Raw genomic sequence first — 22,927 nt, 5'->3', positions numbered from 1 at the left:
GGGGGGGGGAGAGCCTGAGAGAGAGCCTGAGAGAGAGAGAGAGAGAGAGAGAGAGAGAGAGAGAGAGAGAGAGAGAGAGAGAGAGAGAGAGAGAAAAGAGAGACCCGACTCAAACTTGTCAACTCGGGAGACAGCATGGAGGCAGAATCAGCCACGCATGATCTGCACACCTATACAGACAGGTACACGCAGTACGGACACACTAGCGATTGATAGGTATCAGCGATGACATCAGCGTATATTGCAGCAGGCTCTTGTATAAATAAAAATATAATCAGTTCACAATACAATGTTGCTAGGATTGAGAGCCAAAGATTAAAGTGAAAAATGAAGGACCAAAGGTAAAATAAAAGTTATAAAACAAAGTGAAATATTGAGACAGAGCTTTCATCCATACTCCACTGGTGCATTGGTTCGGCTAAGAGAACATCGTGGTGACGGGTGGAGGATGTTAAAAAATAACATAAAACCAGATTGAATGCAAAAAAGAACTCAACGGTCGCTACAACGGAATGATCTCCAAGAGCCTGGCGAGCACAGGTGGAGGAATTAGCATTATAAGATGCCGATTAGATTATAGAGCAAAGCCAAGATATAGCTTATTATTATTATTATTCAGCACTGCCGCGTTCAAGTCGGTGGATCCATTAGGTCCACCCACAGGTTCGCTCGTGCAGCATAGATTAAACCAAGGGGATAACGATTTGATAATGTTGAGCTACGTGATAAAGAATAGTTTCCAAAAAGATACTCTCGGTGTGACAAGGGTATAGGGTATAGGGTATAGGGTAAAGATAGAGCTAGAAGTGTAAATGGGCAACTCAGGCTGATCACTAGTGACTGTTAGCTCAAAGTAGATTGCAGATTACAGCATTGCCATCCGAACCGCCTGTTGGTCTTACAGCCAGCATCTGCCGCATCGTGTATGCATGGCACCTTGGAGTCACCACCCCCCCCCCCCCCGCACACAGGTCTACGGTGGTTGTCGTGGCTCGCCTATCCGAACCGCCTGTTCCTGTTAAAGCCACTATTCGAGGCAATGCGTGTGCATCGCGTCTCGAATAGTGGCTGTCGGCGTGGTGTGTGTTTGTGTGTGTGTGTGTGTGTGTGTGTGTGTTGTCACGGTGGTTCTCGTGGCTCGGCTAACCAAACCGCCTGTTCTTCTTACAGCCAGCACATGTTGCAGTGTGCGCGCATCGCGTCTTGCTTGCTCGGTTGGTTGGTTTAAGTTCTACTTGGCACATTCAAACGGGACGATGACCCGATAAAATGATGGTGAAGATCTTGGAGTCGTCTCCGGGCCGCACACAGGTTCATGGCGGTTCTCGTGGCTCGGCTAGCCGAACCGCCTGTTCTTGTTACAGCCGGCATCTGCGGCTGTGCGCGTGCACCGCGTCTCGAAGTCGCCCCAGCACAGGTCCAGTGTGGTGGTCGTGGCGCGCCTGTCCGCCTCGTCCACCGTGGCCAGGGTGCGAAACACTCCGTTGCCGTAGCGATCGGTCTCGCGCCGACCGTCGCGGTAATCGCGCATCATGGCGTAATGGCACTGGTAGCGACGGCGCTGCTCGTCCGTCAACTCCGGTTCAGCATTGCCTAGGGGAACAGCGCAATCACGCACAAGAACAAACGGCATTCGCATCCAGGAGAATATCGGAGCCAGCGCATGCAAAAAGGGTGCTTTAATTAATAGCTCACTGCACAATGAACTGAAAAAACGCATTTGAAGTTGCCTGTGTGCAGCTGTCAGACTGCAACCAACAAAACTGATTGTAACTTGGGTATTACCGGCAGGGGGCGTACGGGCGAATGTACATGTGTGTGTGTAGTGCAAGTTATGCGTGTTTGTGTTCATGTATTCGTGCATGCGTGCACGTGCATGTGCAAATGAAAGTCACCCGTGAACTAAAACAATTGGCAATGTGCCTGACTGCAATCGGCTCAGAAAGCTCAGGACTTTTGAACGTACAGTCGACTCCCGGTATAACGGACACCATAGTGCAGGAGCATTAGTTCTTTATAGGCGAAGTTCTTCATAACCGAAATGCACTCGCACCATACAAGCAACACGCCATGACAGGCATGTGGCCCACGACAGCACGATTGCACTTGGTTTACATGCGGCCGCACAAGACATACTTTGTTACAAAACGAAACCTGTTCGCTATAAAGGGTCAATTCTGTATGTGTTCAAAGAGGGACAAGGACGCTGGTTCGCTATTATCAAGAAATTTGCTATAATGCGAGTTCTTTGAAGTGGAGTCGACTGTTAACACCTCTCATTTTCTCGAGTACAGCTCTTGCTCTCATCGAGCCACACTTCCTAGTTTATATTCTATCGCCATCAGAACATTGGGCATCAATGCCCGTTTGCTTCGCGATGTAAAAATAAACTTCAAACAAACATAGAAACAACGCTCCGGCCTTGTCAACGCAAACACCTGCCGTTGTGCCAATATTTTATCGCCATCATACCATTGGGCATCAATGCCCGTTTGGTTTACGATGTAAAAAAAGAAACTTCAAAGATAAAAACGAAACAAACAAACAACGCTCCGGCCTTGTCAACGCAAACACCTGCCGTTGTGCCAATATTTCATCGCCCTCATACCATTGGGCATCAATGCCCATTTGGTTTACGATGTAAAAAAAGAAACTTGAAGGATAAAAAAACAAAAACAAACAACGCTCCGGCCTTGTCAACGTAAATACCTGCCATTGTGCTCTTATTCTATCACCATCATAACATTGGGCATCAATGCCCGTTTGGTTTATGATGTAAAAAAATTCAAACAAACCAAAAAAGCCCAAGCCTTGTCAACGTAACCACCTACCGTTGTGTCCGGCTCTCTCATGATCCATACTCGAGTAGCGCTGCACCTTCTCCTCGTCCTCGTGTCTGCAGATGTCCGGCGCCTCCTTACTGCGCTTCTTGATGCGATCGTAGGTCTCATCGTCCTCCGCCCCCCAGCCCCAGTAGCTGTTCGGCATGCCGCCAATACGCTCAAACTGTTCCTTCGTGAACATGATAGTGCCCCCGACGAAGCCGTCTTTCATCCACTTGTAGTCGAATTGCTGCAGCAGAGCAACAAGGGCAACAAACAAACTTATTTTTTGTTAAATACTGAAGCGCACAGTCCAGCAGAGAACGTAATGGGAAGACAGAACCAAGGGGAGACATGACAATACAGCGGTGAGCCAGTTTCACATCTTTATTCGCTTCCATGTAATCGGGCTTGTAGCCCGTGTGTACTTGCAAATTCAAATAGAATATATGTAGGACTCAGTATAGAGTCCATGCACTATATGATGTCCAGCACCCTATATGGAGTCCATTGGTCCAAAATCCACTATACAGAGTCCAGGAGTCCACTCAGTTTTGATCAGCTTCATCCTGCCGCGCAATCCCCTATAAGGAGTACACTTTTTCTACAAGTCCCCTATTCACGGTCCAGGAGTCCAGTTTATCCAGTCACGCCGTCCTGTGTGCATGTGTTGTGCCCGAAAGAGAACAAACACCTTTTCAGTTTTGCTTGCCTCGTGGCAGCGCATTCCTTTCTTCACTTCAGCCATGGCTGCCAGTTCTGCCGTGCAGTTGCTGACAGTAATCTTTCTCGAGGTAACCAAGGAGGATAAGGAGACGTTCAAAATCAAATCTGGAAAACGTCTTGTGGTTCTCTGAAAACGTTTCATCAGTGCGCGGGATGAAAGCAGAAATTGCAGAACGAGAAAAGTTCAGCACAGTTCAAATCTGACGAGTCAGGTACACTGACACTCTCTTTCGTTCGACGCCACAAGGATCCCCTGTTTGGCTGGCCATTGCTGCCAGTAAGGCGTTTGAACGGTTTCATCAGAGCGAGGGATGAAAGCAGAAAGCGGAGAACGAGAAAAGTTCAGCACAGTTCCAATCTGACGAGTCAGACACACTGACACTCTCTTTCGTTCGACGCCACAAGGATACCCTGTTTGACTGGACAAGAGCTGCCTGTACCACCGTGTCAAAAGGCTGTCCAACTACATGGCAGGACGATGACTGAGGTAAGGAAGCTTTTACTCGTTTCGATTGGTCTGCTGTTCTGTCGTTATGCTTGAATTTTTTTCCATTTTCAAGGATCGTATCGCATTTGTTTGATGTTGCTTGAATGAATGCCCTAAAAGTAATCAACCACTTCGTAATAGTCCTCAAGGACTGCAAGGACTTTGCATCAATCGTATACGATCGTCTAGCTATCATCAATTATTATTTTATTTCATGAGAAATGTATTTTTATCCCTGTGATAATTATGTGAACTCCACGACACTCTTCCTCTACTAGGCTCTAGTATGATGTCAAATACAATTGGATCCACAAACGCAGTGCCAGTGTACTAGTAGTAGTAGGAGGAGGATTTCTTGTATGCCGATGACAAGAAAAAGCTTCTCAACCTAATACATGTACTCGTATTCCATGAAGTAACCGTTTTGATGTCACAAAAATGACATTGTGTCAGTGAAACTGCCTCGTGACAACAAATCATTGCATTTCCATCTTGGGGAAGACTGACCGTCACCTGTTCACAGGTCTTTGAGTGGATGGATTTGCATTGAGCATCACATTCGTTGAGAACTTGGTAGTTGTGTGCCCCCATGCATCCGGCATTACGGTAATAAGCGTATCCTTGTGCTATTTATTTGTTGCAGGTGTACTGATCTTCAGAAGCTTGCGGAACTGAGTGCTGCTGAACATTTGCATGGCCATGAGCAATGGTGAAGCTTGCTATTGCACTCTCAGCATGTGCTAGTATTATGCTGACTACTGCACTATGTTACTTTCTTACACTACTACATGTATGTAAACGTGCGTGCATCCGCCCACGTATGCATTCGTTTCGTATAATTATTTGTTATCCTTCTTGACTTTACGTGTAAATGGGTGGACGTTTGCATGGCTATTGGAGGTGCGTGTGTATTGTGTCTCTACTCTTTTCTTGGTGTTTTCTTGGCGTTGTATAAGTTTGTGTGTGTGCACGCGCACAATAATTTGAAAACAAATAATTTATCCTTGGCTCTCCATTTATAATATTCTCTTTCGATTCTTGGTTTTTTTCTAGGTATTTTCTTGGTTTTGTGTGGGTGTGTGCATGTGTGTGTGTGCGTGCACAATAATTTGGCAACACTACATGATTGAGGTATTGTAATTTGCAGCGTCTGCGAAGAGACCACTTGATTTGAGGATGGTGTTTGTAGGGTTTTTCATGATTGTAATGAAGTGGCTGCATTGGCGCCTCAATACTTATTTTTTATCTTGAGAAGTGAATGATGTAAAGGATTAAAGGGAGAGGCCGTTTTCTGGTTAATATTCACTGCTTACAGCAGATCCTATGTCTAATTTCGAACTCTGGATAGGGGATACCTAATTGGCTGGACTTTATACAGGGAGTGTTGTCCACATAAAGACTCTTTATAGTTGATTTCAAAGTTTGGACTCCATACAGTTGATTTTGGACCAATGGACTCTATATAGGGGTGAAGCCAATTGGCTGGACTCTATACAGGGAGTGATGTCCATCTAAACTTTCAGCTCACAGTTGATTCCAAGTTTGGACTCTGTACAGTGGATTTTGGACCAATGGACTCTATATAGGGGTTGGACATCATATAGGGGCTGGACGCTCTACTGAGTCCAACATATACACACATACATACATTCTCACGATGGTCTGTGGCCAATAAGAGAAAAACCAAAGAGATGTTTACTTCACACGGAGGATTTGGTTGTAAAAAGGGGTTGTGAGATTCCCAAGTGTATTATTGGCAGTTTTTGTAGTAATTAAAAAAGTTAAGGTTCAAAAGATCCACAAACACGGGCTCATGTGCACAATCATGCACATGACTCGAGCAGACATCTAGTGCATGAATGATGTCAGGAATCACCGCCAAAGTGCCTGAGCTAAAGGCTGGTAATACGCACATGACTCGTGCTACATGTAGTGCAGCAATCATGACCCTCTGAAAACAAGCCCCAAGCGGTGTTTCAAGACTGCTTTCGCTGAGGCGAGAGCATACATTTGTGTGCAGTCCGTTCCCAAGGTTGGTAGCTTGGGGCGCTCGGCTAAACAGCGTCGTATCCCAGCTACGAAAGGGCCATGGTTGGGATCATGCATATCGGCGAATGCGAGCGCTGAACATGCAGCAAACCAACAAGAAGGCACGCATCAGCACACAACATTACCTGCACCCTGGAGGCAAGATGATAGGCACCGCAGCGTCTCCCCTTGTTCAGCACCGACGTGTTCGGAAACTCGTAGCTGTTCGTGTCAATCTCGGGCAGCTTGTCCACGTCGTGAAATATGAAGTAGTCGAAGAACTCCTTGACGAGAGAAAATCCAGAGTTGCACAGTTTTCCTCGGTTAAACCTGCCCGATTTGCTCTGCTCCATCACCAGGAACCAGTATGTATACTTGGGCTTCTTGGCATTCTGGCGCGCCAGGAAGTCGTTCATGTACTTGAGAAAGGCGCGGAGGTTGCTTTCCCGATCGCGATACGGCACTATAACAGCAAGCCGTGGGAGCCCGCCGTCCAGCCGGCTTTTCCAGTCGTAGTCTGCACCACCAAAACAGCCAGAAGATCATAGAGTAGAGAGACGGAGGGATACAGAGAGAGATAGAAATAGGCAGAGAGAAACAGAGATACACAGACAGAGAGAACGAGGGAGATAGACAGAGAGACAGACACATAACGTTACACATACAAACATTTTTCCAAACACATAATAGCTCCCGCCTGTAGCCAAAGCCATGCTCTGTAAAAGCACATACTTACATTCGGCGGCTTGCATTAACGGCACATGCGTGGAATAGGCCATCGAAGTCTAGCGTCACTGCTTCTTGACAGCACATAGTTACTTGGCCACATGATGACAAACAAAAGTCACATCACCTGCGCTTGTTGTGTTTCCAGTGGCAGGAGCATGCAGCGAACATAGCATCATTTTAACGGGGGAGCGTCGGAGTGAGAAAAAGCTATTTGAACGTGTCGCTGAGTTTATAGTTTTCGCATTGTAGGAAAGGAGAAGCCATAGCTGATTTTTACTCGGTCATTGCTGTGCCTGTACTGTCGTTCGGCTTTACATGTTCTCGCCGGCCAAGAAGAATGATGGGTGTCTGTTATTTCTATCGCGGCGATTGGTGATTTTTTTTCGTTCAGGCAGGCATAGTGGCATGATCTAAGACAATGATTGAGAAACAGAGGGCACCAGGTTCAAGTCCTGCTTGGAAGCGGAAGGATTTTTCCAGCCGTGCTGCGACCCATAGTTAATTGGGAACTCATGGCCTGGCACGAGGGAAACATGGATGCAGTGAATGGGATTTTCGGTCTTTGGCCACTTTGTGGTGGGTCTGATCTACTCACCTCCGACCTCTTTGGAGCTGCATCTGCGCCTTGATCCTAGAGGGTGGTGGCGTTCCTGCGGATGCGGAAAACTGGGCGTTCGGCCGAGTCTCACGCGAACCGTGAATTAATGATTTAATTTTGTATAAGACCATGGTATTGTAACCGGAGGTGGTCTTATATTTGGTCTCATATTTTACTTTCAAGACCATGGTCTTCTATGCGTGAGAGTCCTGTAATAGGAAACTCGTGACCTGACCGGGCACGAGGGAAACATGGATGCAGCGATGGGGATTTTCGGTCTTTGACCACTTGGTGGTGGGTCTGATCTACTCACCTCCCACCGCTTAGGAGCCGAATCTGATCCTAGGGAGTGGTGCCGTTCCATCGGATACGGATAGCCCAGTCTAGCTAGGTGTTACGCGAGCCTGCTTTGTATCTAAATTTTAAATTTTCTCACAGCTGGCAGCCTGCATACAGGACCAGATAAAGTGGATATCTGATATCTGAACCAAACATGAGTGCACTCTTTGGAGTACTTTGTTAGGACTTTCGAGTTCAGTCGGGGGCCTATGTAGAGTCTGAGATACATGTCTATCCAGGTAGCCAGTGTCACGTGGTGTAAAAGCAATCTCACCTGCGAGTGATTTCTTGGCTAGAGGTCGCACATCGGCCTCCGCACTCTTGTCTTTGCTAGCGGCTTCTTTTATCACTCGACACCACTCGCACGGCTGCTTCTTGTGCTCGGCTGCTGCCGCTGCCACGATTGCCTCAGCGCTGAAGCCACCTCGCGCTGCCAAACGTTTGTACAGGGTTGCTCCAGAGATTCTGCTTGTAGCTTGCATGCGGAACAAGAGACCGAGCGCAAGCAACGCGGCGGCTAGCCCGGCGTAAGTACTATAGCGTACTGCCATCACTCAGTCATGCTCAGTCGCGAGAAGAGAGAGAGAGAGAGAGAGAGAGAGAGAGAGAGAGAGAGAGAGAGAGAGAGAGAGAGAGAGAGAGAGAGAGAGAATGTTGACTTTTGCACCCCTATTTCCTTCAAAGAGGATCATCAGTTCACGACATAAAACTACTTATTCCATGGATGTGGACCTGGATTTCCCTTGAAAAGCTGTGCCCACGAGTGGGTTCTCTTCCCAGAGTGTGCCCAACTATTAAAGGCAAAACACAAGGGCCACACAGCTAGCCTAGACGACAGAACAAGGGGTTAGTCCACTTCGTTGTCGACACCGACATTGTGCTTCTAAAAATCCTGGCGGCGGCCGAATGCGCACGGATCAATGCCGTCGCCGAACACGTACATGTGAGCGCATTGAGTGAGCTGCATGAGTACGGCCGGGATATCTGCAGTTCAAATTTTTTGACAGTTTCATTCTTTTCTCGTGCACAATCAGGAAGGCCAGCTACATGACCATGATGACTGTCATGACTCATGTACATGTCCAAACAAACAGTTCTAGTCTAGAGTCTGACCAGGGAGTAGTAAAATACAGTATTAATTTTTATTTTTACTACTCCCTGGTCTGACTGATGACAGATGACTGAGATGAGTGATGAGTAGACTCTACTCTACTACAATCATGACTGTGTCATGACTCATGTACAGTAGATCTACTCAGTAGTAGTACCGGTACTAGTATACGATTGGTATACTACTACTGTACTAGTAGTGGGGAGGGCGTTACGTGAGTAACGTGACCCGAGTGACCGGATTTCAGGGAGCATCACCGTACAGTCACAGTATGCATGCTACAGTGCTGGCAACTGAAATCCGACCACCTTGGATTTCAGTTTTCCAGCACTGAAGCTGTAGTACAGACTGTCAGTGCACACTAAAACAGCGAAATCACTGGAGTAGTCACTGTCAGTGAGAAAGTAGTTACTTTTTTTGTTTGGACCCTACCCCGCTGCTGCGCAGGTGAAGAGCCCAGCGTTCACAGGCCACATGCACAGTACAATAGTCATGTAGTGCCAGACAAATTTCGCTTGCTTTCCACGAAATATCCGAAGAAAAGCTGATACTACTATTGTATCTTCCTGAAATTATTTACCTGCACAATGGGAGCAAGTATTGAGGGTAGCTAAATTTGCCTAGCTTTAATAGCTAGCCCAGAGGCCCCAAAGTTAATAGTCTGCAGACATTGACATCAGTGTCTTGCGTGCAAAAACCAGGTCAGCTTCAAGCTGGCGGTTCAAGGCTATGTTGGAAAGCATTCCCAACATAGCCTTGAACAGCTAGCCTAGTTGCAGATATGTGGTCTGTGTGAGACAGGCTGTGGCTGTGGCTGTGCGCATACATGTATGCTGGTGCATGGCCATAATGCTCATTCATTGATCTTAGTTATGGCACACATACACACACACACATACACTTACGGACACGTACGCAAAAACACACACACTCGTCATGTGACCAGATTCTTGCATGGCATGGAACATGCATGGGTGCTAGACAGCTAGTCCGCATACGACAATGTTGAACAACGTTTATAATTGTTAACTCAACTGGGTAACCTGCAAAATTAATCTGCAATCAAAATGCAATGGAATCATGAACGGCCATCATGGTCACTCGCGCAGAAATGGAAAGGAATGTTCGAAGTACCCGGGTCAGATACGAGAGGAATCCATGATCTGGTGCCCCGGGTAGGATCCGACTTTACAAGTAAAACGGCAGCATGTCATGCATAATTGTAGCAGCAGGGTAGCTAAGAAATCACACGATTATTCACAAAAAATGTGTTCGTTTCCCACACCAGAGCTTGTGCTATTCCGCTGACTTGGCTTGACATCGCCAAAGTCGCAACCACTATTTGGTAAAAAAAATTGATTTACAAAAATCACAGGCGGCAAGAAGCCGGAGATTGTGTCTATCAATGAAGTCGAATAAATCATGCTGCTAGACTTTGGAAAGGCAACTACACCTGGCTGCGGCCTCTGAGATGGAGATAATCCTGATGCATAGAAGTCCTGAGGATACTATCAGTATTACTAACTCTTCTCCAACTTGGATCATGATAAGAACTGCACAGAGGATGCGGAAAGCGTTGATTCGTGTCGCGTGAAAAATACTCCCTCGAATGTCGGGAGTTAATCACTTTAGCAGTACTTCAAGTAGGTTATTACTTTGAGCAGACAAGATCACATGATGCTTAAACAACAGCAGCGCGAACAGTTCACCAGGAACACTCCACAATAGCAATTAGTTACTCATCATTCACTTTGCTCGTGTTTCGCTCGTGTGTACACACACTGTTCGAAAAACACCAACACGAACAGTTCACCAGCAACAATCCACAGCAGCAAGTAGTTGCTTTTGGCTGTTTACTTTGCCCGTGTGTACACTGCGGGCACAAAGCCAAAGGCACGCTGCATGGGCGCAAACACCCACAGCCAGTCCTTGTGATCCCGTTCGTCTGCCACCACCACCACCTCGCCGCTGTGAACCGTCAGCTGGCTGTTGCCCTTGGCGCGGAAGTCCTTGCGCACGCACAGCTGCGTGTTCAGCTTGAACGGACTGCCACTGTTGCTGCTGGCGCTATCGGCAGTGTCTTGAGCGATTTTCTCGCTGTCGTCTGACGAACAGCCACCTATGGCGCTGTCCTGGGAATGCACTCGACCTGGTCGTCTCCCATTAGCAACGGTGTTATTGGCAGGTGCATGCAGCGTTGTAGCATGTGCTGTATCCACATGACCAGCCCCTGGCACTGCGCAGTCCAGTACGGACCCCATGAACGGCGGCGGCTCCTTTCCAGTGCGTGATCGGGTCGGCGACGGGAGCGGAGCTCGCTGACGGCGCGTCTGATTCGTTGAGTGCACGAACCGGGACGCCCGCTCGGTTGCTGGCTTTGGTGATGGTGCGCTGACGGGCGTGGACGTTTGTCGCACGTACAGGTCCTGTGCGGCGCCTGAACGACCGGCTGTTGGCACACTGTGGGAGCGGTCATAGCACGGTGGCGTTGCATTGTAGGCTCCGGCTGTACCCGTTGGATTGTTGATCCTTTGCGGCGTGCCTTGCGGCGGTGCACTTGCCTGCTCTGACGGTCTACGACGATGATTGTTGGCATTAGCGTGCGAGCGGATGTTCACCTCGCTCACTCCTCTGGACAGAGCATGAACACTACTGTCAGACCGCTCACTTCCATGAGCAGCAGTAGTCAGGTTGACGGTCGAAAAGCTCCGCTCGCTGCCTTGATAGTGCGCATCAGCCGCAACAGCAGGAGCGGTGGCGGTAGCAGTGTTGCGTGAGAGAGCTTTTGGCGGCGATTTTCCCCGACGCGGACCTCCCAGAAGGGATATGACATTCGGAATGGACGGGTCGTTCGGGGACATAACGGGGATATCTGATGAGTCGACGCGCAGCAGACTGAGGGACGGGTCGCCGCGATCGCCGTGTTGAGCCGACGCCACTGCATGGCTTGACGCAGCTACTTGCGGTGCAGGTGCCTGACTTTTGTCGTTCAGGCACGTTGAGCTGACCGAGTTGCGACGATTCAGCGAAGACCTCGCAGCGGCCGCTGCCACCGCAGCCTGACGTCGCTTGTTGGGCAGAGTGGACGTGTGATTACCACTGTAGATACTGGACGCACCGGACGACGTCACGCTGTACATGCGCTGGAGATCAATACTCTGGCCGTCGGGCGCTTCCCTGCCAAAGTGAGGCGGGTTGCAGGCAGACGATCCGTCGGACGTCAGCGAAGCGGTGTCGCAGTAGAAACGCCGCCGACTGTTGAGCCGCCTCATTTCCGTGCCAGGACGCGTTCGTTGCTCCGTCACGGTCGCCGTCGACGACACCACTGCGTCATCTGATTCGTTCGCCACCATGGAGGCCGGTCTGAAAGGGTAGCCTGCAGCGCCAAAGAGCGGAAACAAACATTTTTGGTTGCTGCATATGCATCTCACCATGGCAAAACCCTATTTGTATACTCAACCAGTGATAGGGTAATGCAAATCATTTTTCCGTCACCATGGATGGCCTGAAAGGATATACTGACGTGTCAAAAAGCGAAAACACTATTCTTTGTTGTTGCATATGTGATACGTCACACAATGGCAGCCTTGTTTTGGATACACAAACAGTGATAGATTAAAACATCTGAATTGTCCACCACAATGGTCGCTGGCATGAAAGGCTATCCTGCAGCGTCAAAGAGCGGGAACAAGCATTTTTAGTTGCTGCATATATACATCACAACATGGCGGCCCTATTTGGATAGACAGATAGTGATAGATAATTGACATCCGGAAGAAGTGTCAAATCTGTCAAGGCGACCAATCTGATAAAGCAACCACTCTGATAACGCAATCACTCTAATAAATCAACCACCTGGTGGGGTGGGGATCATCTTGGAGATTATGTATCTCTCACCGCATACGTCAATCTGGGTGGGAGGTGGTGGGGGTAGTGGGGGGTGGGGGGTGGGGGGGGGGGGGTGCTATTGTGGGGTGACATAAGTAATCTCTCCACACATGCATCAACAATATGTCCCACAAGCCTACCTGGAAAGGGGTCGCATTGTCTCGCGAAGCACGACGGAAGAGTTCCGCAGCGCCCTGTACCCAGACTGGCCACCACCCAGTCTTGTGCGTCGTCGGCATAGTCGTGTACGGTCATCAGGTCGCCCTTGCGCACACACAGGTGCATCTCAATGGTCATCGAATGCAGCGTGCCATCACCATCACTGTCGGGCTGTTCTGGTGTACCGTCACCATTGAAGTCAAACTGGGCCCTGAAGGGAGAAGAGCAGTTGGTACAGAGAGCACAACAGTCAATGCAAACTTTCCCCCGTGTATTGCCGAGGAACCGTGGACTGGCATACCTTAAAAGAACATGCCGAGCTCGGAAAATGGAAGTAAATGGCAAGGGCGACAGGCAGACACGATGAGTCGACTGAATGCAGCTGCACTGTGAGACAAAGGTGGTGATGGAGCGCTCCAGGCTCCACCAACCTATGACTAATGCATTGGCACTTTTATCATGCAATGAAATGCAGGAGAAGAAAGGGATGTTAAGATGGGAGAGGAAAATGAGACACAGAAAGTGTATGTGTGGGTGTGTGTGATAAAAAGAGAGAGAGAGAGAGAGAGAGAGAGAGAGAGAGAGAGAGAGAGAGAGAGAGAGAGAGAGATGGTCGTGGCAGTTAACACACACTTGCAGTGTCAGGTGGAGTAACCCATTTGTACAACTTTCATTTAACACACATAGGATGCTTTATTTAGCTGACTACTTACACCGCAGGATATGGAAAGCCAGTCGTCTGCGTGTCTGAGACATCCGGCGTTCTGCCGCGCATGTGCGACACGAGAGTATGCTGGGATGGGTATTGCTGCGCGCTCATCTCCGACGGACACTGGCTCCACGTGTCATCGTCGCCGGTCGCCATCTTGGATGCCGGCATCGCCATGGGAACGTGATCGTCATCGTTGGCACGGTGACACGGCGACGGCATCATGCCCGGAAAGGTGATCATGTGGGCCATGGCGGTGCAGTTCTCCGAGTGGCACGACGAGGACGAAGACGAGTCCGTGCTGCGCTGCCTCTGATGGGAAGCGCCGTTGCCATTGGGTCTCACAACACTCGAGGTAGTTTCCTGCGTACGGAACGAATATCGCCACTCCTCCACTGCTTGGTCATCTTCGCTAGCGCACTCGGCGTCAAATTCCTCATCTGACGGAACAAGCTCTAACTGCAGGTATGGATTGGCGAAAGCACTGGGAGTGGGCGAAAGCCCGGATCGCGCGGCATTCGGACGGTCGTTTTCGTCCTCATCGTCGTCGTGGACAGTGTCCGTGGCCTCAAAGCCGGGCACATTGAGCTGCTGCCACATGCGATACTGCCCACTGCCCAGCGAGGTGGCGCGGCGGTGGCGCGATCTTTTCTGCTCCGTCTCCTTGGGGGTGAGCGGGCGGCAGTGCGACTGCGGGATGTAGCCGAACTGCACGTCGGCGTCACTGCCACCGCCGGTGCTGCTGAGCTTGGACAGGCGACGCTTGACCTTCTGCACCAGCTTACGGCATATGTACGCCCACTCTCCTGCATACAAAATGCACACGATGCAAGAAAAGGGTAAGTTTTCTTCAAGTAAAATGTTGTTTCTCAAAGACACGCCGCTCGAATGGAAATATTGTCTTTGCATAAATTACAGCAGCTACAGGCTTACAAAAATGGTACCAAGCACATGTAGTCTCCCTGAGGTGCAGCATCATACACCTCAGTTCCTTTTGATTAATCACTCGCACGTTGAATTTCTTGAGCACAGTAACACCAAAGAATAGGAAGAAAAGTCAAGGAGTCTTTGTGTTCCCGGAGAAAGTAAGTTTCGTCAATACAAATCAAGACATGCACAGTCAAACAGTACTGACCTTCAATGAAGAGCAGCTTCACTTGCTCGTCCCTCTTGACCGTGACCTCATCGTCGGTTCTCGCCTTGAAGTCCTGGACGACGATCACGCAGCAGCGTGCCGGCTGCCGCTCAAACGAGCAGCTGGTGCGGCTGTCCTGCACGCGCCGCCGGTGCGTTATGTTGCCGGGCACTCTGGCACGCAGCGTCACACCACCACCACCACCGCCAACACCATTGTGCTCCTGCCCGGTACCATCCCCACCGTGTTTGCTGTTATTGCTGCCGCCAGAGTGGGGCTGCTGGTGGGCGAGGAACTTCCGATGCATCTCCATAGCAACTGCACAAAACGACAACAACAACAATAATAATAATGGTTACGGTCCGCATGTCACTTGTGGAAGGATCTGTGGGCTTATCGCGTCTGTCAATGAAATCCCGGCAGAAGAGCCAACAAAAGGCATCTCAATCTTGTTAGAACTTATATGTATAGTAGTAAAGAACAAAGCAAGCGCAGCACGTTTCTCCATAAGCACCAGCCATTTTTCTTGTCCAAAAGCCAATTTAAAACAGTCAGAAATATCAAAATCGAAAACGACGATCACATGAGTACCATTCAATTCACACCTTTTTCAAGGTTTTAATGCAGATTTGAATATTCTTTCTCTGTTGATATGGTGTAGGGAGGTACCGTAGAATCCCGCGGATAAGCCCACCCGCGTATAAGCCTATGCCCGCGCATAAGCCCAGGGAAAGTTCGAACATCACAAGGCTTCGTCATACAAGCCCATGGGCCTAAGTCGTACCAAGAGTCCATAAATTATGGACTCTTGGTCGTACCATGTACATGTAGGTAGAACATGTAGATTTTTTTAGTTTTTTTTTGTACATTTCAACACAATCATCGGTTGTTTTTGTTTGCACAGTGCAGTGGCATCCACCAATGTATTTCTCACTTCCTTGGTACTTTTCAATAGCACAATGTTGGTGTCAGCGTATAAGCCTATGTCCGCGTATAAGCCCATGTTCTCGTATAAGCCCACCGAAATGTCCTTGTGAAACAGATAAGCCCATGGGCTTATCGGCGGGATTCTACGGTATCCTATGTTCAGGTGTATCCATGACAAGCATGGAATTGCAACCCCCCCTCCCCCACCCTCCCCAGTGTTAGTATTAGCAAACAACACATGGGAATACATAGAAAAATGAAATTGAATATCCCCTTTTTCCTTTAGGTTGCATTGAAAGCCAGAATTCAAAGAGTGTCAGCCTCCCCCCCCCCCAAAAAGCGGTGAGAATAGGGACTACTCACGGATGCTCAATGCGTGCATGCAAGAGTGCAGAAACATGATAGAACTACAATGGACTGGCAACACATTGTCCATTATTTTGTATAATATTATGCACTGCTGCATTGCATGCTCCACCCTATGCATGTGGATAATTAGTTCTGCCACAAAAGCGACTAAGCTACTTGCTTCCTTCCAGTCATACTATATAAATCATTATACAAAGATCGATACATACTGGCGTATTGAGCGTTGAGGATGAGTGAGAATCGTTACCTTTGGTACACGTAAACCAGTCAATTTTGGGAAATCATTATAATATTATTATATGCGCCTCGTTAGAATAATGGCTTTTACAGTATTCTACAAAACTCCCCAGCTGTGTCCTGGCAGCCCCCTCACTTTGCTGAGGGCTTGGCAATGCCACGCTCTCCAATACAGCAATAGGCTACATGTGCATGTATGCTGCTAAGACTCTTGGGAGCAGCATACTATGTTTACGGATTTGCATACAAAATGACCACTTCAACCTTTCAAAACATCTTCATCAATGCGTATTTTACAATTGCACGGTGGATGCGTAGTGAACAACCCCCGTGAAAACCAGACACTGCCCGTTACCTAGCGAATACGCCATCGTCCTTCTCGTGCTTCTTCCCCGGCTGTGGACCGCAATCCACCCCGCTAGCAATCTGCCATACACAGGAAGTTGGGCTTCGAAATCCGGCTGTTGCACTTCTGACACAAGTTCTACTTGTCTTTGTTTTCCTTTCTATCGCCTTTCAAAGACCGTTCGTGGATATTCCTGTCCACTCGTTAGCCAGAAGGCTGAACTACATTCACACGACACACACTGAAGCACAATGCTGAAGATACCACAGCTCATCACGCGTCATCAAGCAGCAGATTTCGAGAGCGAGATAGTCGGACACACTTCACCCGCACACCACGGAGATCCCAAATGATTTATTTTTCTGCTTACCTTTCTTCTTCGCGAAGCTCGTCAGGCAGCTGGCGCTTGGCATTACGGAGTCCATCGCTGGAAGTAGATCCTTACACACTCTCTCTGAGGCCATCGTTCTGTCAGGGCGCGTTCGCCAAGTACTGAACTACAAGGAGTCGTGTTCTTACTCCGTGTCCTGCCAAGCAAAGGAGGAATTACAAGTAGTTCTGGGGCCGGCGACGCGTGCACGTGCTGGCGTCTCCCAAGCTGATTCCAAATCGAACGAGACTGCAAAGCAGCAGGAATCCTGCACAGTTGCCTCTCGAAACGACGTTGATTGATGAGAGGTAATATTTGGCCCGGTACTTGTCAATCTGAAAAACGGCGCTCCAGGATTTTTGTGTACTTGAAACTGGCCCAGTTTGCTGCTAAGAAAATACCGGTCACTCTCGCGCACACACACGCCAACACGCGTGCCTCAGTGATACAGTCCGCCTTTTCATCTAGAGTTTGCACACGGCTTTTTCTTCACTCTTCAGTTCTCCGGGGGTCTGGCACAGAAGACAGCCAACTACTACTAGTGCTCCACTTCAAGGGAGTCACAGCAAGAAACAAACAAAGCGCACCATGCAGTTGTCTGAAGTGAGGGAATCGACTGCAACTTGCAAGGCCTTCTGCCCTTTGCTGCTCTGTAGTCACTGGAGAAAGCGCTGCAGTCGCCAGCATATTATGCAAGATCTTATTTTGTCGGGGGTCACTTCTTGGTCTTGCATGCGAACTGGCCACGGGAGCTGGATTTGAGCATAGCGTTCATGCCTGCAAGTGAACGTGCATGGACCACGTGCACTGGACATTGCGGAACGGTGGGAATACGTGGAGAGCTGTACAAGTGTTACTTCCAGGCCTTTGACATCCACCCCGTGTCCACTGTGCCTGTGGCTGTGGGCTGCCATGGCTTTTTGGTGACCAGAAAGGATGCGCGCAAGAAACCGTGCGAAGTCAACAAGCGTCCTCGCAGACGCGTGAAGCGGAAGACTGCAACTGCCGATGGATGAAAAGAACAGGGCCAGCTCGCGCGAGCTGTGACCCAGATTCCTACTCCTAGGCTACGGCGCGCATAGCGCGAGCAAGTACAGTGCACTTTGCACCCACGACCTCACCACTATTACTAAGGCACTAGCGATAGCACTACGCTCATTGACATTCTAGAGTAGAGGCCAGAAAAAGAAAAGTCTCCGCCAGTTGATCCAGTATGCGTTTAGTCTGCGGTGCAAGCTTTCATGCTGTGTGCCTCCATGGAGTCTCCACTGACTGTAGCCTACAGTTGGTGTAGAATTTCGAGCGCAATAACATACAATCAGTCACGTACAATGTACAATGTACATGTACATGTACATTGTTGTAGTCGTGCTGTCGTATTGTTTACACGTAAATAATTACAGTTGTGCGGGATGGTACACAGCAGATTATCATGTTTATCATCAAAGGGATGCGTGCAATACTTTCGCTGTACGGTAATTCACTGATTGGCTTACCAAGGGCATGGGTTTATGCACTCTTTGGTTTTGGCATGGAAACCAAGTTTCAGCTACGCACACGCTTGCCATTGAGGCATTGTGTAACCAAAGGAAAACTTGTACGTTACTTTGTACATGTACAAACAAGGTCGGTCTAGGCAGCTCTAGGTAGAGTGCTCAATGCACAAATTAATACGCCTTCGCTTTCTTGTTATTGGGCAACTTGCCCGTTAGAATCTGAGAGAGTAAAATAAACAACAACAACAATACACACAAACTCCAGACGCGAAAGGCTGTTTAGCATTTCAGCGATCATCAGTCAGCAGCAAATTTTACAAATGCTGATGATCGCCGACAAGCGGTAAACTTTTAAAAGTTACAGCTGCGCAGCCTTTCGCCTCTGTTGTACAGTCAACTTCGCTTATAACGACACTCGGCGGGGCATCAAAAAAGTGTCCTTATTCGCAAAGTGTCGTTATAACTTATACGCGAAGTCTCATTATATGTATTACAGTTGGAAGGGACTTTGCTCTGGGCATGGAAATGCTGTCGTTATTCGCGAATTGTCGTTATATCCGAAGTCGTTATTAGCGAAGTTGACTGTATGTGTTAGCTACTTTGTACATACATGTACATGTATTGTCCAATCATGCAACTGTTTGACGGTCAAGCCGAAAGGAGTGAAACACTGCAAGTCCAAAGCAAACAGCAGTAGGGCTTGCTAAGTTCTGTACATGTTCAGGAAGCCATATTCTGTCGGAATAACTTTTCAGTAGAGAACTAGATAACATTCATGTAGAAATGTATGATCCCTTGTTCTTCACTAGCAGAAGGCTCTCTTTTCTTGTCAAGATTTGGTGTTCAATCCTACGTTTCAGTTGAGAGTTCTATTTACTTCCCAATCTGAGTTCAAGGTCTTTTTGCTCTGGTTCTTACTTCATGGCTTCACGCGATTGGTGTTGTGAATAAACCCGTTCTCAAGTAGAAGGTTGAACTAGGGTCCAGCGGATTCTGCCGGCAGAAAAACTGGCAGAATTCGGTACTTTTTCTGGTAAGTTTCATGCATGTTTGGTATGTGGATAAAGAAATGGAGCAGAATTCGAGGAATTGCCCGCCATACGGTTTGCATGGTTCTGGCAATTTTACTGCTTTTCGAGCAGAATCTGCCACCTTTTCGAGCAGAATCCGCCACCTTTTCGAGCAGAATCCGCCGGTCCCTAGAAGGTTCTCAGTCACAGTGGACATGTACATGTACATGCACCTGTACACTGTGTATGCAGGATGCAGTAACGGACACGAAAGAACATTCACGGGAACCTTTTCTCTGCTTCACAACCGCTAGTTGTGAAGCAGAGAAGAATTTCTTGTGAATGTTCTTTCGGGTCCGTGTTATGTACATGAGCATGTACGTAGGTACATGTACATTTTTATTTGAATGTGCAGAACCAAACGCGCGGTGTCGCCCGAGTACATGGAAGCGAATGGAAACAGTAAAATATTGTAGGAAATAGCCTAACATGATAGCAGGGTGTAGTACAAAGCAAAGAACGCTCAGTCAATGAATAACGTTAACGTTAGAACACAACACCGTACATATGCGTCATGTACATGTACTAAGTAGAAGTAACCAGAACTACATGTATACAGTCGTTCCTCTTTAATCCAACACGCAATGAACAAACTTGATTTCCTGCAAACAAAATACACAGTGCAGCAGTAAATAGGGACCGGCGGATTCTGCTCGAAAAGCAGTGAAATTGGCAGAACCATACAAACCTTATGGCGGGCAATTCCTCGAATTCTGCTCCATTTCTTTATCCACATACCAAACATGCATGAAACTTACCAGAAAAAGTACCGAATTCTGCCAATTTTTCTGCCAGCAGAATCCGCCGGACCCTAGCAGTAAATCAGATTGTCTAGTCCAGCACCCTCCCTAATCCAGCTTCCAGCAGAATTTCCGAGGCACAAATGGTGCCGGTTTATAAAGGGACGACTGTAACTCGATTACGTCATCATATGAGAATCTGATGTTTGTATGGAGTGCCATCAGACTTTTGATTGACCTGATCATTGAAGACAAAAAGCACGTCCATGTAATCGGTGTTGTTGTAGTTGAAGTGCTATACTAGCCTACAGTTGTTGCTTTTGTTGATATGGACAAAGCACAATGTCATGTACAAGTGCATGTACATGTACATATGTACATGACATTGTCCTGCAGTTGGACACACACGGCTGGGTGGAGGGTACGAACAAAGTCAAAAAGTAAGCCGTCCAACAAGGTGTTGATGTTTTCAGTCCAGAGCGTGTGATCGGCTCAGGTGTTGATGTTCGCATGTGCTCAACACTAGTCTTGCTCTGTGAGGGAGGGATGGGGCGGTGGTGGAGGGGTGGGGAAAAGGAAATTCCGGGACGGGACTTAGGAATTCTCACCCAGCGCTGTATGCTCTACCTACTGACTTGATATCCTCTTTGTTACCGCATACCAACAGACTACATAAAAAGCCTCACCTCAAAGTCCAAGACTGTGCATGGACTGTGCATGCACATGTCATGCACATGTACAAAATGATGTAACTCGAGGCAGGGTGAATTTCAGTAACTCCCGCCGTGAGTGTTATCCTGGGTGCATATCAGTAACCCCCGCTGACATTATAATTCTGTTGGGCGCTTCATCATCTTGGCCGTATCAGGCACCACTCTCTGTACTTGTACTACTGGCGGTAGTATCTCTCTCAAAACGGGTTTATTCAAACAATACGACATGGACAGAAAGAAGAAAACCAAAGGATACAATGTACAAGGGATGAAGCTCGACGATGAAATAAAAATGAAAATTTTAGTAGTACTGTATCCCGTTGTGAATGCAGTAGTGGCTCATTGCAACCTACAAATCGCTACTTGATCAGTTTGTACAGTGGAATTCTCTGGCACTTGAGTGTTCGTGTTTGGCCTGAGTGCATGTTGCTATTCTCGCACGAAGGCTAGGACGTGTATAGTATTGGACGGCAATTGATTTGGAACATGATTGACAATACAGACACCACGTGTGTGGTGTTGGATTTCAGTGCATTTGAATAGCCAGCAAGAATAGTCGGGGATACGATTTGAATGGGCGAAATTGTCTACATGTACAAGCATTGTACCATACTCCATACTCCATAGTGCATAGTGCATAGTGCATACTCCATAGTGCATGTATTTTGAAAAAGACCCATGTACATGAAAACACAAATGTTTTATAGAAAACAAAACTTGCGCAATTGCACGCAACCTAGAACCTTGATGTCGGCGGTACACAGATAGAAACACTGTTGATGTGAATGTACCTTGTTTACGAAATGACTTCCAAGTAGTCGAACTAACACGTGAATCAATAATGTATGGTGAAGCAGAACACCAACACGAGAAGGCTGCGGGAAGTACATTTCGTGTTCATGTACTTGATGTTCATGTTCGTAATCGTGACCGTTCAGTGAGGTATCAGACTCACTTGCAGTTGTGGCAAGGACTTCGAGAATAGAACGCAATCATTGCAGCAGATGGAAATTGGCCTTCTGAACTGGTGCCGTTAGGATGACCTCGAACGAGCTACATGTATGCTTACAGTCGTAGAGGCGGGCTCACACCCCAGGGTGTCAACTTACCCATGTCTAACCCCCAAGACGAAGTCTGTAGTACTGGTAGTCATACTGGTCGAAGATTATTATTATGTTACAAACCTTTTTCATGCGATGTTTCTTTGTCTTGCCACAGTTATGGAGAGTGAGTTGCAGTCTGTACGACTGATATACACGTACATGTATATGTACCGGCACGTGTAATGCATGGCGGTGGTGATGAAGAGTTCCACTCGGGACAGCCGGCCAGTGATAAAGAGACGGGTGTTGCTGTAATGAAGGTCTTCATGGTTCTCGCAAGAGCCAACATAGCGAATGAGTACTCGACTGAGGATCGTTTCATATTCCTGGTCATACATGTATATGTGAAGGATTGTTACTAGTATTAGAAGCCTCCAATGATTATGTGGTGCTACCATGCTGACCCGATCAATACCTGCTTCTGGAATGGCTTCCAAAAAATCTTCATGTAGAGTAGTGGCAGGAGGAATCCGACATAATGAATATACATGAGTGTAGTGTCGCCGAGGGCTATGTATCCCTAGCATCACAAACACCACTCTGCTCTGCTGGCCGCGGCGCTACTGTATTTACGACGATTTTATGTGGTCGGATTCTCCGGCGCCAGCCAACACTGTACACGTCCAACGAACTTAACGTTTTCACCAAAACAATAATTACTAGTACTAGTAGTAGTACGATCGGAAGTTGAGATTGGTTTAGCACAGGGCTTGAGCAACGTATTCGAATGTGCAGAAATAGAAGGAGAGCGCGTTGAAGCTGTGACCACGGTAATGGACCGTACAATCTACACGCACGTATCACAGCCTTATCGGTACAGCAGCG

General features: G+C 47.9%; 2 protein-coding genes across 3 annotated transcripts; both read right to left on the bottom strand.

Annotated features, from left to right (window-relative positions):
• Positions 1-219: 219 nt before the first annotated feature.
• On the bottom strand, positions 220-8,654 carry LOC135821183 (beta-1,4-galactosyltransferase 7-like). Its single transcript, XM_065334251.1, has 4 exons — positions 8,004-8,654; positions 6,210-6,580; positions 2,832-3,072; positions 220-1,593 (listed from the first exon to the last, which is right to left on the bottom strand). Exons 1-4 carry the CDS (start codon positions 8,278-8,280, stop codon positions 1,337-1,339), a joined length of 1,146 nt encoding a protein of 381 aa, XP_065190323.1. The 5' UTR covers positions 8,281-8,654; the 3' UTR covers positions 220-1,336.
• A 1,120-nt stretch (positions 8,655-9,774) lies between these two features.
• Positions 9,775-17,721, bottom strand: LOC135821182 (uncharacterized). Of its 2 annotated transcripts, none has more exons than XM_065334248.1 (5): positions 16,981-17,721; positions 14,732-15,049; positions 13,601-14,402; positions 12,869-13,098; positions 9,775-12,216 (listed from the first exon to the last, which is right to left on the bottom strand). In XM_065334248.1, the coding sequence occupies exons 1-5, from the start codon at positions 17,072-17,074 to the stop codon at positions 10,694-10,696; spliced, it is 2,967 nt and encodes a 988-aa protein (XP_065190320.1). In that variant the 5' UTR covers positions 17,075-17,721; the 3' UTR covers positions 9,775-10,693. The 2 variants fall into 2 exon arrangements, with proteins under 2 accessions (XP_065190320.1, XP_065190321.1); XM_065334249.1 differs by lacking the exon at positions 16,981-17,721 and adding an exon at positions 16,620-16,707.
• Positions 17,722-22,927: the final 5,206 nt, after the last annotated feature.

This window comes from Sycon ciliatum, chromosome 7, assembly GCF_964019385.1.
Source record: "Sycon ciliatum chromosome 7, ocSycCili1.1, whole genome shotgun sequence".
NCBI lineage: Eukaryota > Metazoa > Porifera > Calcarea > Leucosolenida > Sycettidae > Sycon > Sycon ciliatum.
The sequence above is the reverse complement of the archived record's forward strand: the minus strand, read 5'-3'. Positions and strand labels throughout refer to the sequence as shown.